This window comes from Nilaparvata lugens, chromosome 6 (assembly GCF_014356525.2).
Source record: "Nilaparvata lugens isolate BPH chromosome 6, ASM1435652v1, whole genome shotgun sequence".
Taxonomy (NCBI): Eukaryota; Metazoa; Arthropoda; class Insecta; order Hemiptera; family Delphacidae; genus Nilaparvata; species Nilaparvata lugens.
In genome coordinates this window covers 5,813,426-5,832,352 of record NC_052509.1, presented here as the reverse complement: position 1 = coordinate 5,832,352, position 18,927 = coordinate 5,813,426, and the positions used below count along the sequence as shown (strand labels likewise).

The 18,927-nt window shown below is 36.1% G+C and overlaps 1 protein-coding gene across 31 annotated transcripts in view; it reads right to left on the bottom strand.

The window, feature by feature from the left end:
• The window catches only part of LOC111053621 (glucose transporter type 1), a 220,459-nt gene that overhangs the window by 83,877 nt on the left and 117,655 nt on the right, over positions 1–18,927 (bottom strand). For all 31 annotated transcript variants that reach the window (XR_005571519.1, XR_005571520.1, XM_039429993.1 and 28 more), the window contains one exon: positions 7,097–7,189. Coding sequence is in view for 9 of the 31 variants with exons in the window: in XM_039430015.1 (XP_039285949.1) it covers positions 7,097–7,132 (36 nt within the window). In the remaining 22 variants the exon portion in view is untranslated. The remainder of the gene's footprint in view (positions 1–7,096; positions 7,190–18,927) is intronic.

The following is an 18,927-nucleotide window of genomic DNA, read 5'->3' as shown; positions in this document are numbered from 1 at the left end:
GTTTTGATACGATGTACAGAATCAGTGGTGACTCGTACTCAGAATTGTATTGATGCTGCAGGTCACCAATTTGAACAGTATTAACATTTGTTATTTATGTTTCATTTACATTGTACTTTCAGCTTTCTATTTTCCTGAAATTTAACTTTGTAAAACGGTAAATAAATTTTCTATGAAAGTTCAAAGTATGTATACATTTTTTTGAAGCACCCGGTATAACCATATAGCACACGTATGAACCCGAACATGAATCATACATCTACATCATAAAAACTCAATATTAAACAACTTATCACTTAATAACTTGTATCACGAGTGAGGTGTGATACTGTCAATAGCATGTAATAATATTCCATGACAACTAAATCTCCATCTCAAGTGAATTGATCAAAATTAACATGCTGCACTAAATATTATTATTATTTTAACGACACTGATGCTTTAAAACAAGGTAACGACATTGAAGCCAATGTAGGCCTATAAACCAACACGCAAGCCAGCGATATCTGTCTTTTTCATCAGTGAATTTTCACTCTTAACTCTGTTCGACAATGGAAGACTGGAAAAGAATGATAACGGTCTACTAAATTAATCGTTTGCCAGCGATAAAAACATATTATTGTAATTTGTTACAAGGTGCCTGGGTGGGGTGGGGTAGAGGTTAACAAGTGGTGGTCGATTTATGAATTTATGAATATTCATAGGATGTCATCAAGACTAGGAACGTGAGTGGGAGGAGGGTGAAGGAGGAAGGGAGGAAGAGGGGAGATGGTGAAAAAAGAGGTGGAGGATGAGAAGGAAGAGGAAAATAAGAGGGTGAGAAAGGTGAGGTGAAGGAGAGAAGAGGAAGAGGGGGAAGGGGGATAAAAGGAGGAGGAGGAGGTAGAAGATGAAGAGAAGTTGGAGTAGAGAAGGAGGAGGTGAAAGAAGTTGTAGGAGGAGGAGAAGGTGAAAAAGGAGGTGGAGGATGAAAAGGAAGAGGAAAATAAGAGGGTAAGAAAGGTGAGGTGAAAGAGAGAAGAGGAAGAGGGGGAAGGGGGATGAAAGGAGGTGGAGGTAGAAGATGAAGAGAAGTTGGAGTAGAGAAGGAGGAGGTGAAAGAAGTTGTAGGAGGAGGAGGAGGAGAAGGTGAAAGAGGAGGTGGAGGATGAGAAGGAAGAGGTAAATAAGAGGGTAAGAAAGGTGAGGTGAAGGAGAGAAGAGGAAGAGGGGGAAGGGGGATAAAAGGAGGAGGAGGTAGAAGATGAAGAGAAGTTGGAGTAGAGAAGGAGTAGGTGAAAGAAGTTGTAGGAGGAGGAGGAGAGGAGGAGAAGGTGAAGGTGAAAGAGGAGGTGGAGGATGAGAAGGAAGAGAAAATAAGAGGGTAAGAAAGGTGAGGAGAAGGAGAGAAGAGGAAGAGGGGGAAGGGGGATAAAAGGAGGAGGAGGTAGAAGATGAAGAGAAGTTGGAGTAGAGAAGGAGGAGGTGAAAGAAGTTGTAGGAGGAGGAGGGAGGAGGAGAAGGTGAAAGAGGAGGTGGAGGATGAGAAGGAGGAGGAAAATAAGAAGAAGAAGGAGAAGAAGAAGAAGAAGAAGAAGAAGAAGAAGAAGAAGAAGAAGAAGAAGAAGAAGAAGAAGAGAAGAAGAAGAAGAGAAGAAGAAGAAGAGAAGAAGAAGAAGAAGAAGAAGAAGAGAAGAAGAAGAAGAGAAGAAGAAGAAGAAGAGAAGAAGAAGAAGAGAAGAAGAAGAAGAAGAGAAGAAGAAGAAGAGAAGAAGAAGAAGAAGAGAAGAAGAAGAAGAAGAGAAGAAGAAGAAGAAGAAGAAGAGAAGAAGAAGAAGAGAAGAAGAAGAAGAGAAGAAGAAGAAGAAGAGAAGAAGAAGAAGAGAAGAAGAAGAAGAGAAGAAGAAGAAGAGAAGAAGAAGAAGAAGGAGAAGAAGAAGAAGAAGAAGAAGAAGAAGAAGGAGAAGAAGAAGAAGAAGAAGAAGAAGAAGAAGGAGAAGAAGAAGAAGAAGAAGAAGAAGAAGAAGAAGGAGAAGAAGAAGAAGAAGAAGAGAGAAGAAGAAGAAGAGAGAAGAAGAAGAAGAGAGAAGAAGAAGAAGAAGAAGAAGAAGAAGAAGAAGAAGAAGAAGAAGAAGGAGAAGAAGAAGAACCGACAACCTTCCCCTACTTTTGCGTGACAGTCAACCATACTGAAACGCTCGTTGGGGTCTACAGTGAAATCCACTTCAAACTGTCAGCATTCCTTATTAGCTAACACCACTGCTCCCCATTCAATCAATACTGACAGTTCAAAAGTGAATCTCACCATATACCGGTAAATGGTATACATTCACAATCTGAATGAGTTGTGGGCTGGAGGGGTGGAGGTGGTGGGGGTTGGAAGTCAGGCAGCAGTAGATTATTTTCCCTTCCCTTGCAAGCAAAGAAAACTGCCAACATCTAGCACGTCCCCTTACTAATTCACCCCGTAAACCTTCTTCAACCCTTTTGCCCTGAGTTGGGGTAGGTTGCACAACTTTTTCAGCCCATAATAGTCAACTTAATAGCACTAAAATGGAGCCTAAAGTCGTGTTTAGGCGACATTTTCAAAATGACTCATTTTCGGAGGATAACTGTTTGGGTTGGCACGTAAAATGACTCATTTTCGGAGGATAACTGTTTGGGTTGGCACGTAAAATGACTCATTTTCGGAGGATAACTGTTTGGGTTGGCACGTAAAATGACTCATTTTCGGAGGATAACTGTTTGGGTTGGCACGTAAAATGACTCATTTTCGGAGGATAACTGTTTGGGTTGGCACGTAAAATGACTCATTTTCGGAGGATAACTGTTTGGGTTGGCACGTAAAATGACTCATTTTGGGAGTTTCTACAAAACATTTATAATATTTTATGAAATAATCTAGCGGCAGGTGTTTTCTTAAATATTTCAAATCATTTTCAAGTGATGGTAAACTGTAGACAGACTTGTGACACGTAAAAAAGAATCTATTTTTCACCCATGACAGGTTTCCTGTGCTATGAGCGCAATATTACGTCATTTAACTGATGTTCTCAGGCCCGTTTGCAGATACTCGGTTTAAACGGAGAAATGTCAGCTGTTCGTTTAAACTCCGTATGAAACACATTACGATAAATGCAACCATATCTACAAGTAAACGTGGTTTAGCGTTAGACGTAGTGTTAGCGGGTTGATAGAATTGGCTAACTCTGAATCAATACCATATTAGAGCAGTTTGATTCATACGGCAGTTAACATGGAGTCAGTCAATTCCGAGTTAGCCAATTCTATCAACCAGTGGAGAAGGTGAGACAAAGGAAATAGAGAATGAGGTAGAAAAGGAAGAGGAAAGAGAATGAGATTGAGAGAAGATAGAGAAGGAGGAGGAGGGGCAAGTAGAGGGGGAAAAAAGAGAGTAGGAAATAGAAACGAATTTGGAGTTTCAGAAGGAGGAGAAAAACATATTGAAACAAGTAGGTAGAGAGAAAAATGAATGGGAAATGAGAATAGGCAGTAAAAGGGAAATAGAAACGGGAGAAAAGGCCGGAAAGTGGATGAGAAGAGAGTAAGAATAAGATGAAAAAGGAAACGGAAGAGGAATGGAAAAATAGAGAAAAATATTGCGATTAAAAAAACGAAGTGCTGAGTAGAAACAAGGATGGAGAAAATGAGGAATCTGGAAATAGAGAGATGAGATACTGAAAATAAAAAGAAAATATTCAGAAGAAGAAGAAGAAGGAGAAGAAGAAGAAGAAGAAGAAGAAGAAAGAAGAAGAAGAAGAAGAAGAGAAGAAGAAGAAGAGAAGAAGAAGAAGAAGATGAAGAAGAAGAAGAAGAAGAAGAACAAGAAGAAGAAGAAGAAGAAGAAGAAGAAGAAGAAGAGAGAAGAAGAAGAAGAAGAAGAGAAGAAGAAGAAGAAGAAGAAGAAGAAGAAGAAGAAGAAGAAGAAGAAGAAGAGCAACAAGAAGAAAAGGAAGGAGGTGAAAAAGAAGAACAGACAACCTTCCCCTACTTTTGCGTGACAGTCAACCATACTGTAACGCTCGTTGGGGTCTACAGTGAAATCCACTTCAAACTGTCAGCATTCCTTATTAGCTAACACCACTGCTCCCCATTCAATCAATACTGACAGTTCAAAAGTGAATCTCACCATATACCGGTAAATGGTATACATTCACAATCTGAATGAGTTGTTGGCTGGAGGGGTGGTGGTGGGGGTTGGAAGTCAGGCAGCAGTAGATTATTTTCTCTTCCCTTGCAAGCAAAGAAAACTGCCAACATCTAGCACGTCCCCTTACTAATTCACCCCGTAAACCTTCTTCAACCCTTTTGCCCTGAGTTGGGGTAGGTTGCACAACTTTTTCGGCCCATAATAGTCAACTTAATAGCACTAAAATGGAGCCTAAAGTCGTGTTTAGGCGACATTTTCAAAATGACTCATTTTCGGAGGATAACTGTTTGGGTTGGCACGTAAAATGACTCATTTTGGGAAGTTTCTACAAAACATTTATAATATTTTATGAAATAATCTAGCGGCAGGTGTTTTCTTAAATATTTCAAATCATTTTCAAGTGATGGTAAACTGTATACAGACTTTTGACACGTAAAAAAGAATCTATTTTTCACCTATGACAGGTTTCCTGTGCTATGAGCGCAATATTACGTCATTTAACTGATGTTCTCAGGCCTGATTGCAGATACTCGGTTTAAACGGAGAAATGTCAGCTGTTCGTTTAAACTCCGTATGAAACACATTACGATAAATGCAACCATATCTACAAGTAAACGTGGTTTAGCGTTAGACGTAGTGTTAGCGGGTTGATAGAATTGGCTAACTCTGAATCAATACCATATGATAAGAGCAGTTTTGATTCATACGGCAGTTTAACATGGAGTCAGTCAATTCGAGTTAGCCAATTCTATCAACCAGTGTTAGAGATTTGGCCCTTAGAGATTTTACTTTCCTTGCCCTATTACCATAGGTAAGGAAAGTATTGCTTTCCAAAAAAATTTAAGGTACCCTAATTTCATGTTTTCTATACGTTTCAAGGTCCCCTGAGTCCAAAAAAAATGGTTTTTGGGCATTGGTCTGTATGTGTGTGTGTGTGTGTGTGTGTGTATGAGTGTATGTGCGTCTGTGTACACGATATCTCATCTCCCAATTAACGGAATGACTTGAAATTTAGAACTTAAGGTCCTTACAGTATAAGGATCCGACACTAACAATTTCGATAAAATTCAATTCAAGATGGCGGCTAAAATGGCGAAAATGTTGTCGAAAACATGGTTTTTCGCGATTTTCTCGAAAACGGCTCCAACGATTTCGATTAGAGTTATACCTAAAATAGTCATTGATAAGCTCTATCGACTGCCACAAGTCTCATATCTTTAAAAATTTCAGGTGCTCCGCCCCATCTATGCAAAGTTTGATTTAAGATTCCCTCTTATCAGGCTTCAGATACAATTTAAACAAAAAATTCCAAGTGGAAAAGATTTAGCATGAAAATCTCTACAATTAATGTTCAGTAACATTTTCACCTAAAATTGAAAATAAGCTCGAAATTGGAGAAAATAAGATTATTCAATTGCAAACTGTTGACAACTGTTGATTCTATTAAATCATTCACTATGAAGAGATAGCAGACTTCGTGTGTCTCCAGCGTTATTGTTCTCTCAACAGCTGGCTCAGATCTTAGAAAAGTGGATTTGAGATGCGCGGGAACACTAGCGTCAGTTGATCAATTTTCATAACGGCAAGGAAAGTTGTGTGAGTGCGCCACACCAGATTTTTTGATTTTGAATGAAGCATGAGATACGAGATTCATCTAAAAAAACGTTTCTAAGATACATAAATGATATTCTTGAAAAGTGTTCAAATTGTATCCTTTGAAATGAGAGAGTAAATTTATGATACATGTTTAAATTAAGTTATGTGCATAGACCTACATGTTTCACTCGATACATGCACTGATCTTGAGATTTTCATTCTTGATTTTCTATATTTTTTATTTCTTGAGACTATTTTACCGATCGTGAAACATATGATGACACTTGATACATAATAAATAACTTCATGTAATTTTGCCTTGATAATACACTAATAAGTACCACAATAGCTATATTATTCACTAATGAAGTGATATTGTAAATCAAACTATTTTCCAATTAGAACAGACTGAATTGGAGGTGATATTAACCTAAAGTTTTCGTTCAAATGAGAATCGATCAATTTTTCAAACCAGATCATCTAACAATCTGTAGACCTATTACTTGGTGCCGGTTGCACAGAAGCCGGTTAAATTTTAAACGTGATTAATCCCACGAGAATCAATCAGAGACGCTAACTTTTCAAAAAGGCCTTCTCTGATTGGTTCTTATGAAATTGATCACGGTTTTGCTTTGACTTCAATATATAATTGCAATCGAATTATCAGTTAGTAAACAATATGAGTAGGGTATAGGTAGCGGTTAGTCAATACTCAGTATAATAAGGATTAATTTTCAACAAAAATAGACTCTTTTATGAACCAAAAAGCTGCACTATTTCCCAAAATTACAATAATTGGTTACATGGTTAGTAGACAATAAAATTTGGTTTGTAAGTAATATTCTAATGCGTGTTAATTAGTGATAGGACTACCCAAAACGAATCAAATTCCTTCAACATTTTGAACAGATTATTGAAATTTCAATTTATGAGGTTAGTATTCAATAAAATTGGTTAGTAAGTAATATCATAGAGAAACAATAGCATAAGTAGATATCCCATGGTATAGGGCGTTTATGTCGCAACTTTTACTGTTATCTCAAGTCAATTACTATCAATTATTGAAGATTTTCACTGTTTTGGCCGGGTAAGTGTGTATGAACGGCATAATATGAGAGACTACCAGCGTCACACACCTTTTTGGGAAAGAAATACGTGGACTATCAGCTTGAGATAACAGTAAAAGTTGCGACATAAACGCCCTATACCATGGGATATCTACTCAAGCTATTGTTTCTCTATGGTAATATGCTAATGCGTGTTAATCAGCGAAAATATTACCGAAGACCAATTAAATTCCTTCAGAATTTTCAACAAATTATTGAAATTTGGATTGATGAGTTTACTCACTTCAAAAGATATCCCTGAAGTGAGTGGCATGACCATGATGGGTGGTACTACGATCTCATGGGTGGAAGAATCGATCGCCTATAGGCCGAGCACCTGAAAATAACACACAAATATTAGAAATTTCATAAAAATTTGGAACAAAGGATCAATCAATCTTGAAACTTCTTCTTTTTTCCATAAACACGATAAGTACAAATTACACAATACTTGAGGAATAGAAATCTTTTAGCGAAAAGGAAATTGAGCAGGGAAAAATCTATATTTGTATTTTGTTAATTATTTATTTAGTTTTTTATATTTGTAGTGTATACGCTTCTAAACTAAAGAAATACAAAACTCAAAGGACAAAATACAAAATACTACCCTTTCTGAGAAAATATATTGATCATATAACACTAGCTTCTGTATTCCAGCTATAGTTTTCATAAAATAAGTTGAGACTTGGAGAAAATATACGTGTTGCCAAATTGTGCGAAATTTTAATCTTTCTTTGCAAACCCATATAGCAAGATATGTTCAAATTGACAACTCTGCATCGACTTTATTGTCAAAGTGACTATATCCAGTTATATAGGCATCCATAGAAATTTTCATGTTTTCATTTTTCAATTTCCATATTGAAATTTCGCGCAATTTTGTAACACGTAAATTTTGTCCAAGTCTCAATAATTATTTAGAGTATAGTATTCTGTATTTTGTTGATCTATTTAGTTTTGCATATTTTTAGTGTATACGCTTCTACACTAGAAAGATACAAAACTATATCAATGCACAAAATACGAATTATAACAAAAAAAAAACTACAAGACTTAACCTATCTCGGACTATGTGTAATCCTGTCTAAATTTGAGAGAGGAATAGCACAAGGTTACCTTATTTTTTCTCTCCTTATCATTTTGATGATGTACTTATTGTATCAATGAGTGAATAAAGAATAAAAACACTTTCTGAAAAAATATATTGGTCAATTACCACCAGTTTCTGTGCTCCAATTACACATTACTGAAATAGATTCTAAATTTCTCCTCTAGTCGACAATGATATATTATAGAGAACAGTCAATTATATGTGACGCTGAATTTAACAATTTGAGATTCCATCCATTTATTCATTCATTCAATTTGAGCGAAATTAAATAACTAGTTTTGGTTGTCACTCAATTATTATTAAACTACAGTAGTAAACTAACATATCTTTATCATTGACCAGCTCAATGTACTATGAATGGAGCCGTAAAGTGTTATTGGTAGTTGGCATCAACTATCAATGTGAAAGACTGCCATTGGCAGAGATAAGACACGCCCACCGAAGGCTGCCATTGGCAGAGACAAGACACGCCCACCGAAGGCGGACCATTCAAACTGCACACATCAAACATAATAATTGAGCAAGAGCAATGATTAAAACACTAATTGCCGGTTGCACAAAAACCGATGAAAATTCAATCGTGATTAATTCCACAATAACCAATCAGATAAGCCGTCTTATCAAGAAGGCCTTCTCTGATTGATTCTCGTGAATTTAATCACGGTGTTAAGATTTAACCGGCTTTTGTGCAACCGGGCCTAAGTAACTAGTGAAACTATCTTGAAATTTCATGACAAAACCAATGTATAATTCAACAACAAAGATTGAAATCTAGAAATGACTCAAAAACAAAAGATGACGAATAGAAACATCATTGGAAAAAGTTCATGAGAATTTCTGAAGCCTGGTTCCAACTTTTGTGTGAGAAAGCTTTGTTTTCAACTGCCTGTGACATGTCTCATGGAAATGAATTGTGTTTAATAAAACAATCCTCTGTTTCATGGAAACATGTTACAAAAATGTTTTGGTTCCATGAAACAGGTCACAACTTGAAAATCAAGTTTTCGGTATAAACATTGTGATAACATTAATAACATGTTCGTCTGTTTTTACTTTCCTTGCCCTATTACCATAGGTAAGGAAAGTATTGCTTTCCGAAAAAATTAAAAATTAGTGTGTGTGTGTGTGGTGTGTGTGTGTGTGTGGTGTGTGGTGTGTGTGTGTGTGTGTGTGTGTGTGTGTGTGTGTGTGTGTGTGTGTGTGTGAGTGTATGTGCGTCTGTGTACAAGATATCTCATCTCCCAATTAACGGAATGATTTGAAATTTGGAACTTAAGGTCCTTACAATATAAGGATCCGGCACGAACAATTTCGATCAAATTCAATTAAAGATGGCGGCTAAAATGGCGAAAATGTTGTCAAAAACAGGGTTTTTCGCGATTTTCTCGAAAACAGCTCCAACGATTTTGATCGAATCGAATTCATACCTAAATTGGTCATTGATAAGCTCTATCAACTGCCATACGTCCCATATCTGTAAAAATTTCAGGAGCTCCGCCCCATCTATGCAAAGTTTGATTTTAGATTACCTATTATCAGGCTTCAGATACAATTTAAACAAAAAATTCCAAGTGGAAAAGATTTAGCATGAAAATCTCTACAATTAATGTTCGGTAACATTTTCACCTAAAATTGAAAATAAGCTCGAAATTCGAGAAAATGTGATTATTTCAATTGCAAACTGTTGATTCTATTAAATCATTCACTATGAAGAGATTGCAGACTCCGTGTGTCTCCAGCGTTATTCTCCTGTCACCATCTGGCTAAGATCTTTGAATAGTAGACTAGAGATGTGCGTGCACACTAGCGTCAGGTGATCAATTTTCATAACGGCAAGGAAAGTTGTGTGAGTGCGCCACACCAGATTTTTCATTTTGAGAGAAAAGTAAAAAGTGGAAGTAAAAGTAAAACTGAACCTTATTTCGAACTCATAATCTGATTTTGGGAAAGGAATATTGAAGGGTTCACCTGTTTTCGCTCTTCCAATATCATTTTTATGATGAATGAAGGAATGGGTAAATTCATTTTGTATTAATGAATAAATAAATTGATAACAAAAGTTGAATTATCAGTGTAGTCCCAATCAACGAACAGTCCTTCAAACAGTATTAAATTTCAGACCCGTAACCAGAATCTTATCCTCAGGAACACTAGAATAATCCCGCATTTCCTTCATAATATCACAAAAATGACTACAGTCAGAATTACTGACCTAAATGTCGACAAACCGTATCCACTTGCAATTCAACCAAGGCTAAAATCATCGGTCTCCGGTTAACTATCACATTATCATTTATTTCTCATTTTTCTTCTTCTTCCTTCTCTTCTACTTCTTCTTCTTATTTTTCTCATTCTGCATTGCACCGACAGTTCAAGGACACACACCTTCAGCCATAGACGAAGAGAGGGGAAGAGTGAGAAGGAAGAGTTACGTAACGAAATCCAGAATGAAAACAAGTAGTAGTGAATACTATGAAGTGATGATACAGCGAAAATTCTGTATCATGATACACAACTAATATGCTCTTCTGTATCCTGTTGAAGTTCTACCCATACTGGCGTTATATGGAAGACTGATTACAAAGTTGGAGTTTGGAGACCTGTATTGTTATCGTTTATCCCACTTCTGTATACAATTCAATTATTATTTACCAACAAAGTGGGATTAATATTTGAAACTTTCTCTCAGTCGTTCTGAATTTCTCTTTTGAATAAAGTCATTCTGAATTTCTGATTGCCAAAGTTTCTGTTCATCTGAATTTTTTAGTTGATTTCAGTTCAGGTATGAGTTATAAAGTGGGATATTCAAGCCATAATTCAATCAATCAATCAATAGTTTATTTTCCTTCATACAATACATACATGAATGTCTATGGTTACATAAATACAATTGACAATTAACAAAATAAGTTAAAAGTAAAATAGTATTATTATTAAATACGGAAAGTCTCTGAAAAGGTTAAAAACCTGAGCGCAGGGGAATATAATTGATAGCTTATTATCCTGATATCTGTGACTAATTCGAAAATAAATTTACTATTTTACTAACATTCAGTTAAGAATTGTAATAAAGATTCATCATTCAAGTCAGAATAGCTAGCAAAAGTACCAATTGGAAAGAGACTGGAATGAAATTGAAATCAAATGAAAACTACTTTCGGTCGTTTCACCATTACCATAGAGAAACGATAGCATAAGTAGATATCCCATGGTATAGGGCGTTTATGTCGCAAGTTTTACTGTTATCCCAAGCCAATAGTTCACATAGTTCTTTCCTATGCAGCTGTATGACGCTGGTAGTCTCTCAAATTGTGCCTTTCATACACTATCACCCCAACAAAACAGTAAAAATTGACAATAATCGACAGTAATCGGCTTGAGATAACAGTAAAAGTTGCGTCATAAATTCCCTATACCATGGGATATCTACTTACGCTATTGTTTCTCTATGCCATTACCAATCTCTGATAAACTTGATTTTTCATTAGAGATTGACAATCTTACATTATGAATTGTCAATATTAAAGTTGAAAAAATTTATTATATTGAATGAAAAAGACTAAGAAATTGTCAAAACCCACAGATTTATTGATACTTAGAAAGACCGGTTTCGGTTATTACACCATTGTCAATCTCTGATAAACTAAAACCCTAAAACTAAAACTAAATGTTTTAGTTTATCAGAGATTGACAATGGTGTAATAACCGAAACCGGTCTTTCTAAGTATCAATAAATCTGTGGTTTTTGACAATTTCTTAGTCTTTTTCATTCAATATGAATAATTACCACAATATCAACTTCTCAACTACACAAAAAGTGAAATTTATTACAGATTGAATTATAATGACGAAACAAATGAAACTGGTTTCTTGTTATTTCAATTGTAATAAATGATTGTCACTATATCAAATTACCAAATGTTAATAACAAATTTATCAAAACTTGCATAGAACCATAAAAAAAACTAATCAAATCTTGCATAGAATAATGGTTATAGAGCATTGCTACAACATTTTTAGTTTCTCCTGATGAATTCGAAATTGAAATAATTGGGATGAACATAGCTTGAAAAATTACAACTGGAACAGTAAGCGAAATTTTACTCTACTGATGGAATGTAAGATTAGAATGTACCTCGATAGAAGAGGGCTGATGACACAATTATTTCCAATTCAAATTCAAGTCTGGTGCAGCGTAATTTGGGAATTATTCAAAGTATCGACAGCAAGTAACACAGTGAAGCAAAAGTCGTACAAATTATACCCAATCAAAAAGCGAGCTAGGTTGTTGAGGTGGCTTGAACGCTTATCATTAAACTAGACATTCACCTGAAATTATTCTAGAATTCCACCTAGGAGCTAGAAAAAACTCACCGGGGTTAAAGCTGGAAATTCAGCGACAATTTCACGAAAAAGTTGGAAAAAACTCACAGGGGTTAAACGATTAAGCTGGAAATTCAGCTACAAGTCTAGAATTTCACGTAAAAGTTGGAAAAAATTCACCGATTGAATTTTCAGAGAGCCTGTTAAATCACCGTGGCTTGACAGTTGTCTATTAACTGGGGTTAGAAAGGTGGAGTGGGGTGAGAACCGATTAGCATTTAGCGTTCTGTTGAAAGTTCAATTGAATAGAGAAGGTTGATACTAGTGGTTAGAGTTGGATAGAGAGGGTAGATGGATAGAGTTTGATAGGGAACGTAGATGGATGGAATTGGATAAAGAACGTGGATGAATAGAGTTAAATAGAGAACGTAAATGGATAGAGTTAGATAGAGAAGGAAGATAGTCAAAGAGGAATACAGGAGAAGGTAGAAGGTATAAACGGTAGAAGGAAATTGGAGAAATTAAATGGATGGATGGAGTTGGATAGACAAGGTAGGAAGATAGTAAAAGAGAATAGTATCACTTTTTTACAAGCAAAGCTAGGTTAGAGGTCCCTCTCTTTCTATCTCAGCACTCAATAGATAGAGAGAGTAAGGTATAAATGAGAAAGGAAAATCAGGGAGGAGGAAGTTGAGAAAGAGACGAAGATAGGGAGGGGTTAAATTGGAAAAAGTTTAAATAGGGGATCGTGATTTTGTGTGAATTCCTTTTTTGCCTATAAATGATCAGAGAACTGGAAAAGGAAGAAATATAGAAATGAGAGGTAGGAAAAGAAGTGGGGATTGACAGGAGGAGTAGGAAAAAGGAGCTACTAGTAAGAGGAGATAAGGATAGGGTAGGTGGTGGAGTAGAGTGAGAGAGAGAGAGAAAATTAGTGAGAGAAGAGTTGGAAGATCAGGAATTCGACGAGGAGGGGGAGGAACAGAACAAGAATGAGGAAGAGAGGAAGGTCGGAGAGGGGTGAATGAAGCAAGAGAAGCACAGAATACAAAATGAATTGTGAGAGAAAGAGTAGATGAAGAAAAAAGTAAGAGGTGTAAGGAAAGATGAATTAACAAAAAAATAAGAAGTTGAGAGGAAAATGGAGTAATAAAAAGGAGTTGTGAGAAAACAGAATGAAATAAATAGCAGGAGAAATAAACAAAAATGAAATAAAAGAAGATCGAGCAGAAAAACTAAGTAGTTGAAAGAAGGAGGAGTGAAAAGAAAGGGAAACAGCTGAAATAGAGTAAAAAACGAGTTTTGAGGAAACAGTCCGATAAAATAGAAGTGGGAATAAGCGAGGAAATAAAGGGAGAGAGAGGGTGCAAAAACAAAGAAAAGCATTGAATATTTGAGTGCTTTATTCATGCAGATACTGGCTTTACATACTTTAATTACTGAATGAAGATTAAATAATGGAAGTTTTTCACCACAAAAAAAAAACAAAGAAAATTCACAAACACTTTTTGGGAATAAACTGACAACTACATCGCATATAAGTAAGCGTTGTCAGTGTTTAATTAGGCTTTATATAGTGGCCTATACACTTATATATCATGCACCTAATCAAGGATCAGAATACTACAAAGAAGAACCATACAAAAATATGAAAGTATGGAAAATGTTGACAATACAGAATGCAGCTGCAGAATGAGAGAATGATACAGAATAAGAAGAGGAAAGATAGAGAAAGATGACATTTTTGAAAGACGACACACAATGTGTTGAAAGGAGGGAAGAGAAGAGACGGAAAATATGTTCCAGAAGATATATAGAATAAAATATAAGCAGGAGGTAAAAAGTTGCTGTAGCTTCAGCACTGAAAAGTCTGTTCGTATCAAAAGAGTAGTTTCATAGTTTCATGACTTGCCTTTTGGAACCACGGATATAAATTTACAAAATAGCAGAGCATAGAAGACTCGACTCTGGATACCCATGCAATAAATCACACTGAAACTGAAACGATGAGAGAACTCCTATTTCGGTTTGTGGGAGGAAAAATCCATATAGAAAGAACAAGGTAGGTTGGAATGGTGAATTGGAATGTAGTATTGGTTTTTAGGAAAAGTATGAAGAGAAGGAGACGGGAGAAAAAGAGATAGAGAAAGAGAGAGTGAGGGGGGATGATAATAAGAGAAAAGGAGGTCTGAAGTTGTGAAAACGCGTCAAATTACAGGTAGGCAATTCCCGTGAAAAATATTCTACTTTACAGGAGTAAACCTAGTGACTGGTAGAATGTTGTGAAATTCAAACTCAATGAGAGCCATTAATACATCGAATATTTTGGTGACAAATCAAAAGACATTAGTAGCGGCTAGTAGGATAACTGGAGCTATAGTGAGGTCCACGTTATAATGGCAGCATTCGATTAACATAGGTGTTGCTATCCTTGTCTATCATTCAAAAAAGCAGATAGCGCTATCCTTTTCTAACTTCGCAACGTTGCCAGATCGTTTTTCAACAATATAACTAGTAGTTCTGTGAACAGTAGACCTCGCGCAGTTATAAACCACAGCCTCCTCTTATACTATCCATCACAGTATGTCATGTCGGTGAGATATCGGTGTGAAAACGTCTAATGGCTGTTGGGGTTAATATATCAAAAAATGCTAACATCAAACGCTAATCTCCTTCAAGACATACTGGCAACAGGTCAACCAGAGTTGAAAGCAGAGAAAGTTCGAGAGAAAATACTGTTTACTTTCAGTTATTAATTGCATGCTTCATTGCATGCAATTAATAGTCAAGACGATAGCTGATTTTCTACTATGTTACATTGAGATATAATATTGCATGCGTCATTGTTAATTTATTATCCACTCGTCAGCTGATTTATCTATATGAATAAAAATCGAGCCTCAAATTTTGACGTTCAATAACTTTTTTATGTGTGCACCGAATTTGATGATTTTTGTTTAGTTGTGTTTGTTATGTTCAGGAGCAGGTTTATGGCCTATCAAATCTATGATCAGACTCCAGGACTCTTTCCTACGGTCCTTCAAAGTTTACATACCAATATAAGCAAGAAGCACCTGGATCCGAAATGCCGCATCGCGCCTCCTAAGGTGTGCATCCAGCTAAAGTTTGTCATGAGATGCATTAACTATTTGGCGGTACGAAGTTCGCCGGGCCAGCTAGTGATGAATAATTTATTCTATAGTCTGATTTTCAAGGTAATATTGGCGTTCGAAGGAGACTCCTTTCCCTTTTGTATTATCCTTAAAATGCAAAATTTCAAAAAAAACCTTAATTATATACATCGACGCGGAATTCAAAAAGAAACATACCTGTCAAATTTCATGAAAATCTATTGCCGCGTTTCGCCGTAAATGCGGCACATAAAATAATATAAACATGAAGAGAAATGCAAAACCATCGACTTGAATCTCAGACCTCACTTTGCTCGGTAAAAAATATAACTAACAAAATATTGAATCATAAAAATGTATTATTAAATCATTGGAAAATTATTTTCCTGACGAATAAAATACTGTATAATTTATTATTTTCAAGAATATGAACCGTTAATAACAATATAATAACGTTCATAACACTCGAGAGAGTGAAAGAAAAACTACTAGAGGATCGAAAAGAACAACTACAGAGAACGCTCAATAACAAAAACGAGGAAAACAAGGATCAGTTAGAAAAGTTATGAATGAGGAAAAACGTGGAAAATCAGGAATCAGAAGAAAATACATGGAAAACTAGGATACGTTGGAAAAGTTACGAATGAGGAAAAACGTGGAAAATCAGGAATCAGAAGAAAATACATGGAAAACTAGGATACGTTGGAAAAGTTACGAATGAGGAAAAACGTGGAAAATCAGGAATCAGAAGAAAATACATGGAAAACTAGGATACGTTGGAAAAGTTACGAATGAGGAAAAACGTGGAAAAACAGGAATCTGGGGAAAAATAGCGATGAAGAGAGGAGGTAGTGAAGATTGCATGTCTGGATGTGATTTAGGCTATAACATTAACCTGCAACTACCTACCTGATATCAATGCTATGTACCCTCCCATTTCTAACCTATTGATGGTATCAGGCATGGTAGAAAAAAGACGGATGACAAAGAGTAAGTGAAAGAAAGACACAGAAAATGAGGCAGAGTAAGTGAGAGAATAACAGAGAAAACGAGTCAGAGTAAGTGGGAGAATGAGGGAGAAAATGAGGCAGAGTAAGTGAAAGAAAGACACAGAAAATGAGGCAGAGTAAGTGAAAGAAAGACACAGAAAATGAGGCAGAGTAAGTGAAAGAATAACAGAGAAAACGAATCAGAGTAAATGGGAGAATGACAGAGAAAACTAGCTAGAGTAAGTGAAAGACTGACAGAGAAAACGAGTCGGAGTAAGTGGAAAAATGACAAAGAAAACATTTCAGAGTAAGTGAAAGAGTGACGGAAAAACGTGAAAGAGAATAGGATAGGGTGAGGAAGAGCGTAAAAGAAATCTAGGAAGTTCCAGAATTCTCTTTTCCTGGGAAAAATACTGGAGGCACGCACTGTAAGCTCTGAGCGACAAAACAGAGGATAACACGGAAATCGTCTGGAGGAGAAAAGGGAGAAGATAGGGAGGAAGGAAATGAGGGGAATGTTTGGAAGAAAAGAGGAATCTCCTATTGAAATTCGATGTTACTATTGGAATTCCATGAGAGAACTTAGTGGATACGCAAAGTATACGATATTGGTTCACGAAGTTTATAGGGAATAACATTGCATCTTTATTATATTATAATTTAATACTATAATTAATAAGTACCATTAATACTATAATACTCGCGTACTATAATATTGAGTACCTACATCACCAGAGACAGTATCGAATATTCAGCTCAAATAACTAGACAAAACAAGGAACAAATAATTAATTCACAGGAACCTTTATTTATTTATGTATTGAATGATGCAAAGAAATAGAATACTGTACTCAGATAATAATAAACATACATCAATATTGACAGGAACTCTTCATTAGATTCAATTTTGAATTGACTGTACTCAGAGAAGAATAAACAGACATCAATATTGACAAAACCTCTTCATTAGATTCAATTTTGAATTGACTGTACTCAGAGAAGACTAGTCACGTTTAGTCACAATACTTCACATAGTTGCTTATGGAGTCATGTCTAATTGCAAAGACAAATCAGTGTGTGTTGCGTCATAAGCAGCAATGTAAAGTATTGTGACTGAAAGTGACTAGTCTTGTCTTGACTAATCGGTGTGTGACCAGCCTAATAGAATCTATAAGGTCGGAAAAATAGACATTTCTCGCCACACTGCACAGAAAGCAGCTGTTTTCCAGTCCCTACGTAGATCTGAAAGACATTGTTTGCAGACGACTCTCGTCTGACATCAGAACATGTTTCTTTCCGGCCGCTAACATGGAACTAAGAAAGGTGAAAGAGAAATGGTCTTTAGCATTGGGAGCTAATGTATCGGATTTTCGGATAGATATTGCAAGCCAGGGCGGAGCTTAGAGATGACTTGAATAGAACAGACCAATCAGCTGTTGGAACGCACAAGAGCCCCCCGAAACCGCCCAACTTTTTGGCGGTAGCTATACCTGTAGTGTGGCAAAAAATATCGTATGCGACTCTCTCAGAAAAGTGTCTATGGTATTCGGATAACATATTCCCGGGCTCGGCAAGCCTCACCCGGGAAACTATCCTCATACCGTAAACACTAACTTTCTGTGCTTGTAGCGTAATATACTATTGTTAATAACTTTTGTGTAAACGCAGCTACACGCACGTTCAATCAACAAAACATTGAATCATGAACATTTACTATTAAATCATTGGAAAATTATTTTCCTGACGAATAAAATACTGTATAATTTATTATTTTCAAAAATATGAACCATCAATAACAATATGATAACGTTCATAACATTGGAGAGAGTGAAAGAAAAACTACTAGAGGATCGAAAAGAACAACTACAGAGAACGCTCAATAACAAAAACGAGGAAAACAAGGATCAAATAAAAAAGTTATGAATGAGGAAAAACGTGGAAAATCAGGAATCAGAAGAAAATACATGGAAAACTAGGATACGTTGAAAAAGTTACGAATGAGGGAAAACGTGGAAAATCAGGAATCAGAAGAAAATACATGGAAAACTAGGATACGTTGGAAAAGTTACGAATGAGGAAAAACGTGGAAAAACAGGAATCTGGGGAAAAATAGCGATGAAGAGAGGAGGTAGTGAAGATTGCATGTCTGGATGTGATTTAGGCTATAACATTAACCTGCAACTACCTACCTGATATCAATGCTATGTACCCTCCCATTTCTAACCTATTGATGGTATCAGGCATGGTAGAAAAAAGACGGATGACAAAGAGTAAGTGAAAGAAAGACACAGAAAATGAGGCAGAGTAAGTGAGAGAATAACAGAGAAAACGAGTCAGAGTAAGTGGGAGAATGAGGGTGAAAACTGGCCAGAGTAAGTGGAAGAAAGAGAGAGAAAATGAGGCAGAGTAAGTGAAAGAATAACAGAGAAAACGAATCAGAGTAAATGGGAGAATGACAGAGAAAACTAGCTAGAGTAAGTGAAAGACTGACAGAGAAAACGAGTCGGAGTAAGTGGAAAAA